Source organism: Euprymna scolopes, chromosome 17, assembly GCF_053919585.1.
Source record: "Euprymna scolopes isolate OS-2025 chromosome 17, ASM5391958v1, whole genome shotgun sequence".
NCBI classification, from domain to species: Eukaryota; Metazoa; Mollusca; class Cephalopoda; order Sepiida; family Sepiolidae; genus Euprymna; species Euprymna scolopes.
Window position 1 is genome coordinate 111,262,822 of NC_136498.1, and position 13,198 is coordinate 111,276,019.

The following is a 13,198-nucleotide window of genomic DNA, read 5'->3' on the forward strand; positions in this document are numbered from 1 at the left end:
GTCCGGGTGTTTGTAGGTGTGTGTGAAAAAAACCCAAAATGTGAAAAAAAAAATGAAGCCTTGACAACACGCAGTTGGAAAATAGTAAAGTGTGAAAAAAAAAAACAGGCGCGCGTTTTTGATTGACGTGACGGCGATAGCTATTCAGCAGTTAGCATTTTGTGTGGGACAGTTTTTCATGAGGTCAATAAATCGGTTTGTTTGTTTTTAAAAACCCGCTCCCTGTTTATTAGGGGGAGCGTCTAGTCTCGAAATGAAAGCTACCGTCTGATATGACGAAGTCGACATTGACCAAACGTTACTTAGCTCTCTAGAGACCACTGGCTTTCAGCCAGTGATTAGAGTCGAGTTTCGCTTTTTTTTTATACCGAAAACCGAATGTAACGCGTGCCGATGCGGGAAATGTCGAGGGCCTATAGAGAACAGAAAGTTCTTTGCTGTCGTAACGTGACAAGTTCTTGCTGTAAATACATACTTTACGGGGGGGGGGCATCAAGTATTGGAGCTCAGTCAAGCACTTACCATGAACATAACAACACAGTAGAGAGAAGCTAGCAACATCTTTTCTATTTGCGAAAGACTGTAGGGACAAGAAGAAATAATCTGCCACTAGATTGTGAAGTTGAGTTTGTCAAGATAGGATAGGGTCTATCAAACTCCATGGTAGGACGTATCTAACTTTTTCAAAGTAAAATATTGCATCAGCAATTAGGTACTTTCTGGAGCAGTAGAATGATCCAAATATTTTTTTAGCAAACTTAGCAACAGATTTGATGTAAGCCTTACATTTCCAGTCTAGAGTGAAAGTCAGTCATAGAAACTTATCAAAGAAGGGGGTTTCCTTAAAGAGAGTGGCATTCATGTAAACTAGGGAGAAGTGAGAATCAGAGTATTTATGGTGAAAAGAGAGAAGTTTGGTTTTAAAAGCACCAGGTAATCCAAGTCAAGAGAGAGAGAGAGAGAGACAGACAGACGAACAGAAAGATCTTGATGATCAATGCTCTTCAAAGTGCTGCCATAGACAGTTGTGTCATCTCCATAGAGGTCAGCGAATGGTCTCTGTATTTGATTTGCAAAATCGGTTATGGTCAGGTAACATACTTCCTAACTTCTGGCATTGTTAGGAAGTACATTAGTTGACTATAACCATTCATTGTGATAACCCTATAGATGAAAATCTGGAAAGTTAAGGTCCAGTGAGTGTGAAGGCCATTTAAGATTACATAAACTGAAAATGAAAAAAGAAATTAAAATTAAAAAAAAAATTGCGAGAACAAATTATCTTTAAAGCATTTGATTAATAGTAAATTATTTCTCTCTGTCTCTCTCTCTCTACATACATATATCCATATATATAAAAGGCCAAAGCAGCACGCGTATTTTTGTATGTCCAGCAAAGGCTTTTTTTGCTGGAGTTCTCCGGGGGTTTACTATTTCTTAGAACTTCTTATATACCCCCTAAATCATAATATCTACGATTTGTGAAGGGACGTCGTGTCTGGATTTATTTTGATTGACTTTTATAAAATTCACAATATTTCGTTCTGTTGTGTGTTTGTTGGTGTTTTTCATATAAATAAAGCGAAACTAATCGAAACGAATGCAACTCCTCGACTTTCCCGCCTAGAACATCCAGAAAGTGATCAGGCTTAATCAATGCGGTGAAAACCGTCATATCAGACAATTGCTATTCATTTGGACACTCCCTTTTTTATAGGGAGCTGGTTTTCCCCAACATCTTGCGGAAACAAAACCAAAAAAATTGCCTCGCAGCAAAAGTTAAGTGTGGAATTTCATTTCCCCCAATGGCGTGATGTTTGACCTCATTAAATCTACGCACCTGTCACTTACTTTTTAATCGTTAAATTAGAACGTTTTTCACTTCCTGTTCCGTTGTAGCTGAGCGATAAGATGTTAAGTTCTTTCACATTTTCTTTCTCACCTTTGCGTCAAGGATTTGGGTTCGAGCCTACCTGCTTATTACAACTTTTTTTTTTTCCTCAACACACACCTAAAAACACCTGGGCAATGACGGGTACCAGTGCTAGTATATATATATAAAAGACATATTTAACAGATTAAAATAATACAATGAAGCAAATAAATTAAAGATTACTTAAGTTTTGGAAATAAAACTGTTCCTTGACTAAACTTTGCATATTTTAGCAAAGTAAATTTTCGTGTTACCAAGATGTCTTGAATGTTCTGAAAGTTTTTGTTGATTCTTTTTCTAGATAGTAGCAGCCACACAAGAAGCTAGAAATCATGTTAGCTGACTATAATGGCAAGATCATTTATGAAGATCAAGGTTAAATCATGACTGTACTAATACTATTTTCTTTGGACTTTTGCTGTCAACCACTACATTTAAAGACAAGATCAAAGTGTAGTATCTGTTCCGGCAGATACTACACTTAAGATAATTTGTACCAGTCAATGGAGGGGAAACCCTCTATACTGGGACAATTATTATTTTTGGAAACCAGAGTGACCCCTTTTAGGGGAGCTGGTTTTTACCTCACATTAAAAACGGCCTTGTGCCTAATTTGCTCAGTGGGGGAGCAAATAAATACCATCTGTTCCGGCAGATACTGCAAGCAAAGACCATATGTGGGGGCGACCCCACATATAAGACCTTGGTCAATGTAGGGGCAACCCTTCATACCAATTGTCACTATCTAGCTCCCCTACTCCCCGGGGAGCTGGTCCCCATTTCCCCTTCACTCCTCACATTAAAAATCGGCCTTGTGCCTAATTTGCTCGGTGGGGGAGCAAATAAATACCATCTGTTCCGGCAGATACTGCAAGCTATGACTGGCTATGACTAGCTATGACTAGCAAAGACCGGATGTGGGGGCAACCCCACATGCCTGACCATTAACCAGCTCCCATTTCCCACCTCTCGGGAGCTGGTCCCCTTTTCCCTTCCCCCTCCCTCCACTCCTCACATTAAAAATCGGCCTTGTGCCTAATTTGCTCGGTGGGGGAGCAAATAAATACCATCTGTTCCGACAGATACTGCACTTAAGATAATTTGTACCAGTCAATGGAGGGGAAACCCTCTATACTGGGACAATTATTATTTTTGGTAACCAAAGTGCCCCCTTTTTGCCTACTTTTAGGGGAGCTGGTTTTTACCTCACATTAAAAACGGCCTTGTCCCTAATTTGCTCAGTGGGGGAGCAAATAAATACCATCTGTTCCGGCAGATACTGCAAGCTATGACTAGCTATGACTAGCTATGACTAGCAAAGACCAGATGTGGGGGCAACCCCACATGCCTGACCATTAACCAGCTCCCATTTCCCACCTCTCGGGAGCTGGTCCCCTTTTTCCCTTCCCCCTCCCTTCACTCCTCACATTAAAAATCGGCCTTGTGCCTAATTTGCTCGGTGGGGGAGCAAATAAATACCATCTGTTCCGGCAGATACTGCAAGCTATGACTAGCTAGGACTAGCTATGACTAGCACAGACCAGATGTGGGGGCAACCCCACATGCCTGACCATTAACCAGCTCCCATTTCCCACCTCTCGGGAGCTGGTCCCCTTTTTCCCTTCCTTCTCCCTTCACTCCTCACATTAAAAATCGGCCTTGTGCCTAATTTGCTCGGTGGGGGAGCAAATAAATACCATCTGTTCCGGCAGATACTGCAAGCTATGATTAGCTATGACTAGCTATGACTAGCACAGACCAGATGTGGGGGCAACCCCACATGCCTGACCTTTAACCAGCTCCCATTTCCCACCTCTCGGGAGCTGGTCCCCCTTTTCCCTTCCCCCTCCCTTCACTCCTCACATTAAAAATTGGCCTTGTGCCTAATTTGCTCGGTGGGGGAGCAAATAAATACCATCTGTTCCGGCAGATACTGCAAGCTATGACTAGCTATGACTAGCAAAGACCAGATGTGGGGGCAACCCCACATGCCTGACCTTTAACCAGCTCCCATTTCCCACCTCTCGGGAGCTGGTCCCCTTTTTCCCTTCCCCCTCCCTTCACTCCTCACATTAAAAATCGGCCTTGTGCCTAATTTGCTTGGTGGGGGAGCAAATAAATACCATCTGTTCCGGCAGATACTGCAAGCAAAGACCAGATGTGGGGTTTCCCCCACATACCTGACCTTTAACCAGCTCCCATTTCCCACCTCTCGGGAGCTGGTCCCCTTTTCCCTTCCCCCTCCCTCCACTCCTCACATTAAAAATCGGCCTTGTGCCTAATTTGCTCGGTGGGGGAGCAAATAAATACCATCTGTTCCGACAGATACTGCACTTAAGATAATTTGTACCAGTCAATGGAGAGGAAACCCTCTATACTGGGACAATTATTATTTTTGGTAACCAAAGTGCCCCCTTTTTGCCTACTTTTAGGGGAGCTGGTTTTTACCTCACATTAAAAACGGCCTTGTCCCTAATTTGCTCAGTGGGGGAGCAAATAAATACCATCTGTTCCGGCAGATACTGCAAGCTATGACTAGCTATGACTAGCAAAGACCAGATGTGGGGGCAACCCCACATGCCTGACCATTAACCAGCTCCCATTTCCCACCTCTCGGGAGCTGGTCCCCTTTTTCCCTTCCCCCTCCCTTCACTCCTCACATTAAAAATCGGCCTTGTGCCTAATTTGCTCGGTGGGGGAGCAAATAAATACCATCTGTTCCGGCAGATACTGCAAGCTATGACTAGCTAGGACTAGCTATGACTAGCACAGACCAGATGTGGGGGCAACCCCACATGCCTGACCATTAACCAGCTCCCATTTCCCACCTCTCGGGAGCTGGTCCCCTTTTTCCCTTCCCCCTCCCTTCACTCCTCACATTAAAAATCGGCCTTGTGCCTAATTTGCTCGGTGGGGGAGCAAATAAATACCATCTGTTCCGGCAGATACTGCAAGCTATGATTAGCTATGACTAGCTATGACTAGCAAAGACCAGATGTGGGGGCAACCCCACATGCCTGACCTTTAACCAGCTCCCATTTCCCACCTCTCGGGAGCTGGTCCCCCTTTTCCCTTCCCCCTCCCTTCACTCCTCACATTAAAAATTGGCCTTGTGCCTAATTTGCCAGGTGGGGGAGCAAATAAATACCATCTGTTCCGGCAGATACTGCAAGCTATGACTAGCTATGACTAGCAAAGACCAGATGTGGGGGCAACCCCACATGCCTGACCTTTAACCAGCTCCCATTTCCCACCTCTCGGGAGCTGGTCCCCTTTTTCCCTTCCCCCTCCCTTCACTCCTCACATTAAAAATCGGCCTTGTGCCTAATTTGCTTGGTGGGGGAGCAAATAAATACCATCTGTTCCGGCAGATACTGCAAGCAAAGACCAGATGTGGGGTTTCCCCCACATACCTGACCTTTAACCAGCTCCCATTTCCCACCTCTCGGGAGCTGGTCCCCTTTTTCCCTTCCCCCTCCCTTCACTCCTCACATTAAAAATTGGCCTTGTGCCTAATTTGCTCGGTGAGGGAGCAAATAAATACCATCTGTTCCGGCAGATGCTGCAAAGCTATGACTAGCAATGACCAGCTATGACTAGCAAAGACCATATGTGGGGGCAACCCCACATATCTGACCTTGGTCACTGAAGGGGCAACCCTTCATACCAACAGTTTCTAATCTGGCTCCCACTTCCCTCCTCTTGGGAGCTGGATCCCCCTTTCCCTCCCCCTTCCCCCTATCTCCACATTAAAAAACGGCCTCCTGCCTAATTTGCTCAGTGAGGAAGCAAATAAATAAAAAGATCAAAGTGTAGTATCTGTTTTTCAGATGCAGCACTTCCATTTCTCGTTCTCTTTCAGTGGAGGAGAAATCCTTCACGACTGAGACAATTTTTATTTTTGTACCTTTTCTCCACATTAAAAAACGACCCTGGTGTCTAACTCTGCCCGTGGAGAGGTATTGTAAATAGGTACATTTAAAGGCAAACATAGAAATAAAGAAAAAGGATTTGATAACTGAACAGACATTTCCAGATGTTTTCGGCTAACATGGATTAAAATATAATGTATGCGTGCCATAATGTTTTACCTGCTGATTTTGAAGTAGTCTCCGTTTTGTAGATGGACAAACGTGAAATTGACGGCAAAATGGCAATGATTTGGATTAGTAATTACAGTCCTTGCTGATATGACTTGTGGTTTATCTGAAAAAAATAAAAATGAAAAATAGTAAAAATAAATGATGTAAATCAAACACATGGTTTTTTGTTTTGTTTTTTCAAAAAATATTGTTTTAAAAAAATAATAAAACATTTTAATTTCAGATAATATATCATTTTTAAAAAATATTTAAAGAATTCTTATTTTCAGAAAATATATTTTAAAAAATAATAAAAAAAAATGTAATTTCAGAAAATATATTATTTTTAAAAAAAATTAAAAAAATGTTTTTTTTCAGAAAATATATTATTTGGAAAATTAAGAAACATTTTTTTCAGAAAATATATTACTTTTAAAAAATAAGAAAACAATTTTAATTTAAGAAAATATATTATTTTAAAAAGTGAAAAAACTTTTCAGAAAATATATTATTTACAAAATAAGAACACAATTTGAATTTCAGAAAATATATTATTTTAAAAACTAAGAAAAAATGTTTTTTTTTTCAGAAACTATATTGTTTTAAAAAATAATAAAAAAATTTTAATTTCGGATAATATATCATTTTTAAAAATATTTAAAGAACTCTTATTTTCAGAAAATATATTTTAAAAAATAAAAAAAAATGTAATTTCAGAAAATATAATATTTTAATAGATAAGAAAATAATTTAATTTTTCAGAAAATATATTATTTAAAAAATGTTTTTTTTTCAGAAAATATATTATTTTAAATAATAAGAAAAAATGTTTTTCAGAAAATATATTATTTGAAAAATTAAGAAACATTTTTTTCAGAAAATATATTATTTTAAAAAATAAGAAAACAATTTTAATTTAAGAAAATATATTATTTTAAAAAGTGAAATAACTTTTCAGAAAATATATTATTTACAAAATAAGAACACAGTTTGAATTTCAGAAAATATATTATTTTAAAACATAAGAAAAAATGGTTTTTTTTTCAGAAACTATATTATTTTAAGTAATAAATAAAATTCTTTATTCAGAAAATATGTTATTCAAAAAAAAGAAAAAGAAAAATGCTTCTCAGAAAATATATTACTTTTAAAAAATAAGAAAACAATTTTAATTTAAGAAAATATATTATTTTAAAAAGTGAAATAACTTTTCAGAAAATACAAAATAAGAACACAATTTGAATTTAAGAAAATATATTATTTTAAAAACTAAGAAAAAATGTTTTTTTTTTCAAAAACTATATTGTTTTAAGTAATAAATAAAATTCTTTATTCAGAAAATATGTTATTCAAAAGAAAAAAAAAGAAAAATGCTTCTCAGAAAATATATTACTTTTAAAAAATAAGAAAACAATTTTAATTTCAGAGAATACATATTATTTTAAAAAGTAAGAAAAACTTTTTTCAAAAAATATGTTATTCAAAAAAATTAGAATCTTTTTTCCGAAAATATATTATTTAAAAAATAAAAGCACAATTTTAATTTCAGAAAATATAATGTTTAAAAAAATAAGAAAAAATATTTTTTCAGAAAAAATTATTTTTAAAAATAAGAGAAGAATTTTATTTTCAGAAAATGTATAAGAAAAAAAATTTCCAGAAAATATTTTTTTTTTTTAAATCAGAAAAAGTTTTTCAGAAAATATTATTTTACAAAATAAATTATTAAAAAAAATTTTTTCAGAAAATAAATTATTCTTATAAATAATTTTAATTTAAGAAAATACATTGTTTTAAAAAATAAGAAAAATTGTTTCTTCAGAAAATATATTATTTTAAATAATAAGAAAAAAATTTTCCAGAAAATATTGTATTTTAAAAAATAAAAAAAGGGTTTTAGAAAATATTTTAAAAAATAAGAAAAGTTATTATTTTAAAAAATAAGTAAAACATTTTTTGGGGAAATTTAGATTTTCAAAAATAAGATTTTTTTCACTTGTGATTATTTTGAAAAATATCTATTATGTTAACTGTTCTACAATCCACTAACTGAAGAACTTACAACCACCAATGTAACCAAACCAACAAAGTCTTCTGTCCTGCACACATCTATACTGTCTATATTTAATCTTTCTCTAAATTCATCAGATCTAAGCTTGCTTTTAAGACTCACATTACACATTCATTGTATTTTTTTTTTTTTTTTTTTTTTTTTTTACACAGTGATCACCACTTATCAAGGCCCGGAAGCCACTCAGGGATAAGGGTTATTGCAAGTACATTAAGTTAGTGAGGAGATTTGCTGAAGTGTTTACTTAAGGGGGCGGTTCATTAGGAATTTGTTAACATTGGACTTGAAGACATCCAAATTGTAGTCCGGAGGGAAGCAGGCAGACGGAACAGAGTTCCACAGGCGTGCAGTTCTAAGAAAGAAGCTTTGTTCATGGAATCCGCGTTTTGATTTAGGCACAGATATAGAGTGGGGGAAATTTTTCACAGTGGATTCAGCTAGACGGGTGTTTTTCGTGAAAGATTGGCGAGGAGGGACCAGAGATTGGAGTTCAGACGAGCATCTGCCATGGAAATAACGATAAAACAAGGACAGGCTCGCAACGTCTCTTCTGTGGGAGAGAGGTTGCAGGGTAGAGAAAAGGGCATCCCCCACTAAGCCACGAAGTCTATATTGTACTCTGTCAAGGCAGGATAGGCTGTTTTTAGCAGCTCCTGCCCAGATATGGCAACAGTATTCCATCCTTGGACGTACTTGGCTTTTATATAGATAGAGAATTGCATCAGTAGTGAGATATCTTTTGGAGCGGTAGAAGGATCCCACCATCTTTCCAGCGACCTTGGCAACAGACTTGATGTACGTGTTCCATTTCAGATCAGGAGTAAAGGTCAAACCCAGAAGCTTGTCAAAACATGGAGCCTCACCCAGACGAGAGCCATCCATCACAATTGATGCCAGATGGGGATCAGAGCATTGATGATGTAAGGATAGGAGTTTGGTTTTGGATGCATTAAAGGTAACCAGCCACATCTTCCCCCACTGAACCACGCGCTCGAGATCAGAGGAGAGAGAATCAGAGAGAACTTTGTCATTTACAGCTTTTGATGTGTTGCCGTAGATGGTTGTGTCATCAGCATAGATGTCAACGAATGATTTAAGTATGTGTTTAGGGAGGTCATTGATGTAGATTAGGAAGAGAGTTGGGCCCAGGATTGACCCCTGGGGGGCTCCAGCATTTATATTGCAGGCCTCCGATTTTTGTCCATCGACCACTACTCTTATGAGCCTATCGGAGAGAAATGATTTAATGATTGAGAAAACATTTCCCGTTATACCGTAGCTGGAAATCTTGTGAAGTAGACCCTTATGCCATACCTTGTCAAAGGCCTTTGATATGTCAAGAGCAATTGCCATAGAAAGAAAGCCTTTGTCAAGAGATTCACTTATCCTGTGGGATATAACTGTCAGCACATCTGCGGTAGATCTTGCAGAGCGGAAACCATATTGTGTGTCACTAAGAAGGTTATTCCTGCTGAGGTGGTTGACTATTTCTCTATTTAATATGGATTCCAGCAACTTACTCATAACACACAGGAGACTTATAGGTCTGTATTGTATCATTCTCATAGCAATTCTTTCCATGCAATGCATATCTTCAACCCTAACTGGCCAGTTACACTTCTATACATCCTCACATTGCATGATAAACTCTTCCTTTGGTTAATAGTGGCAATGCTCTGCTGGTTAGTGATGACAGAAGTTTTTTGAATTTATTCCATTCACTCTTAATTCTTGCAATCACATTAGAATCTGCTCCACTCTGTTATCCAATGGTAACAATACTTCTCAGCAATCTAAATAACTTCACCATGGATTTTTAGCCCTCAGCCTCCATACCAACAGAGTTTAGACCATTCCTGCTCCCTGTTAGTTGCGATGTAAATGTTGATCGGGCACAGTTCTAGGAGGTCCACCCTCCTGTGTTTTTCCTTCTCTTTTTGAGAAAGGGTTAGTTTATTGATAATCACCTGAGGCGCCTCAATTTTTTGCTGGGTCAGAGTGTTCCTCCTCTGGGGTGTTCACTTTTCAATCCCACTTTACGATCCTTGAGTCACATTTGTTGTTTTGCCATCCTGATATACGTGGTCAACATTTGTGTTCTGATTCATCTTCACTGTCTTACACGTGTTGCGTTGGTGAAGATCACTAGACAAGCAACATCAAGAACAAGACAAGACGAAATCGAAGTCTGACTTTTAATTAAGCAATGAAACGTATGATGGATGGTTGATAATTTGAAATGTTGAAATCAAAGCGATGCTTGAGTTTCTTTGACAATGTTGACAGCGTGGGTTAGGGTTAGGGTTAATGTCCCTCAACTTGTATGTTAATATAAAAAGGAATAACAAAGAGAGAAGAAGAAGAAGAAAACGAAAAAGAGGGAAGAAAAAAAGAAGAAAAAAAGAAGAAGGAAAAAGTTATGTCGTCTGTTAGTGAAATGAATTAGGTGCTTAGCTGCTGATCACATTTGGATGTGACCGGGCATTTTTTTTTTTTTACACAGGCATCACCACATTATTAAGGCCAAGAGGCCACTCAAGGATAAGGATTAAAGAGTGTACAGTAGAAATTGGACAATATAGTAATCATTAGTGATGAAAATTCGGTAAATTTGATAACTTATATGGAACGGCTCATCAAGAACTTATTTACGTTAGACTTGAACATAGCCATATTGTAGTCAGCCGGAAAGCAGGAAAACGGAAGACAATTCCATAGGCGTGCAATTCTAAGAAAGAAACTTTGTTCATGGAATCTACGTTTAGGTTTAGGCACAGATAAAGTGGGGGGAATTATTGATAGTGTTTTCAGCTAGACGAGTGTTTCTTGTGAAAGTTAGGCGAGGGGGGACCATAGACTGAAGCTCAGTCGAACACTTTCCATGAAAATAACGATACATCAGAGACAAACTCTCAACATCTCTTCTGTGAGATAGAGGTTGGGTTTCAAGACTAATCCAAAATATTACGTTCCTGAATTTTTGCAATGACGATTGATTAATTGTATTATTTGGATTTTTTGAACTGCTATTCTTATCGTTAGTGTTATTTTCACGACGTTTTGGTCGATGTAACCTCCGACCTTCTTCCGGTGTATTTTGTTGAACTTGGGAATCTTTCTGTCGATTTCGGCAATCTTTCTGTTAAACTCTAGAATTTGAACTGAATCTCGAACAGAACCCTTTATTTAATCCACAGGTGTAGCACACTCTCATTCCATCCGCCACGACTGGATAGATGTTCTAAGTAATTCGCAGTTGAATTTTATGTGTTGCCCACACTGAACATGTCCAAATAAGTCAGTTAGTAGAACTTCAGACTGAAGATTTCAAGGTTTTGATTTCCGGTCATGGCATCCATTTTATTTGTTGTGAATTTGTGTTATAATTAATGCAATATTCTTCATTTCTGAAAGTAGATAAAATCTTTTATGTATTATCATTCATCAGACTACTGCTCTCATCTTTAGTTTGATTTTCACAACGTTTCGGTCAATGTAACTTCTGACCTTCTTCATGTGTATCTTGTTGAACTCGGGAATGTTTCTCTTGAACTCTGGAATCTGTGTGGAATCTCGAGCAGAACACTTTATTTAATCCACATGGATAGAAGTTCTAAGTAATTTGCAATTGTATCGTGAGTGCTGCCCACACTGAAGATTGAACCTTCAACCTCCAGAAGTGTGCAACTTTAGAACTGAATTTTACCAAGTACTTTATTCACTATACCACCGGGTCCTTTCGGAAATTCTGTGTAGATAGAACGACAAAAAGATTGTTCCTATTTACAACGCCTCCTCACGGGACAGAGTTAGACACCAGGGTCGTTTTTTAACGTGGAGAAAAGGAACAAAAATAAAAATTGTCTCAGTCGTGAAGGATTTCTCCTCCACCGACAGAGAACAAGAAATTGAAGTGCAGCATCTGAAGAACAGATACTATACTTTGATCTTGTCCCGAAGAAAAAGATTCTTGAGTTTGACAAGATACATTTAAAGAAGGTCGATGGTTACATTGACCAAATTGAAGTATGACTTTTAATTAAGCAATGAAATGTATAACAGATGGCTGGTAATGTGTAAATCGAATCGTTGCTTGAGTTTCTTTAACAATGTTGACAGTGTGGATGATGTCTCTCAAGTTGCATGTTAATATAAAAAGGAACAACAAAGAAGAAGAAGAAGAAGAAGAAGAAGATGACAAAGAATAATAATAAGTTATGTCATCTGTTAGTGTTATAGATTAAATACTTAGCTGTTAATCACGTTTGGATATGACCAGCTATTTGCTTTGTCAACAATGGAAGCACTCTGCTGGTTAGTAATGACAAAATTCTCTACATTTATTATCTCAAACCAAAGCAAATCGTATTTTATATATATAGCAATTCATCCACAACTTTATTCAGTATTTTCTAAGAAGCAAATAGTTCAAACATAAAAAACAAAACACTAGCTTAAAAGCCAAAGATCATCTCAAGAAACTAATTTGGTTCAACGTGATCACGTGTGAGTGATGGGAAGAGATGAATGACAATGATGTACTTACATCTGAATATGATAGTTACCCTGTTCACCATGGAATTATTCTTGCATTCGAACTCATACCTTTCTGGCTTGTCGCTTGTTAAATTGTATTCGATGTAAGAAGCCTTGTCTCTCTTAACCAACGAGCCGTTAAGAAACATAGAAAGCTCACTGATCTTCTTAGTCTTACATGATAAAAGGATTGTTTTGTTCACGGCCACATACGTGCTTTTATCCGGGGTGATTTCTGAAAAAAAAAAAAAAAAAAAATCTCAAATAGGAAACCAATAATAAGTATAGAGATTTAAAAACACAGGAATATTTTAGGGAATACCATTTGCTAAATATATTGAAGAGAGAGCCACATAACAAGATTAATGTCATATATCAAACTTAACAAAATTGAGAATGTTCTTGCGCCAGACTTGCGTCATATACTAACCTTTAAAATAGCATTTTATAAACTGGGTGCCCGGCGTTGCCCGGGTGTTTGGAGGTGTGAGTTGAGCAAACAAAAACAAAAAAAGTGATAGTAGGCAGATAGGCTCGAACCCATACTGCAAAGGAGGAAAAGAATGTGAAAAAAAA

The 13,198-nt window shown here is 37.2% G+C and overlaps 1 protein-coding gene across 3 annotated transcripts in view; it reads right to left on the reverse strand.

Annotated features, from left to right (window-relative positions):
* Window positions 1-13,198, reverse strand: part of LOC145296883 (uncharacterized) — a 155,270-nt gene that overhangs the window by 129,055 nt on the left and 13,017 nt on the right. For all 3 annotated transcript variants that reach the window (XM_080143028.1, XM_080143027.1, XM_080143029.1), the window contains exons 3-4: window positions 12,633-12,857; window positions 6,025-6,139 (exon numbers count right to left, since the gene is read on the reverse strand). In XM_080143028.1, coding sequence (XP_079999154.1) covers window positions 6,025-6,139; window positions 12,633-12,857 — 340 coding nt within the window. The remainder of the gene's footprint in view (window positions 1-6,024; window positions 6,140-12,632; window positions 12,858-13,198) is intronic.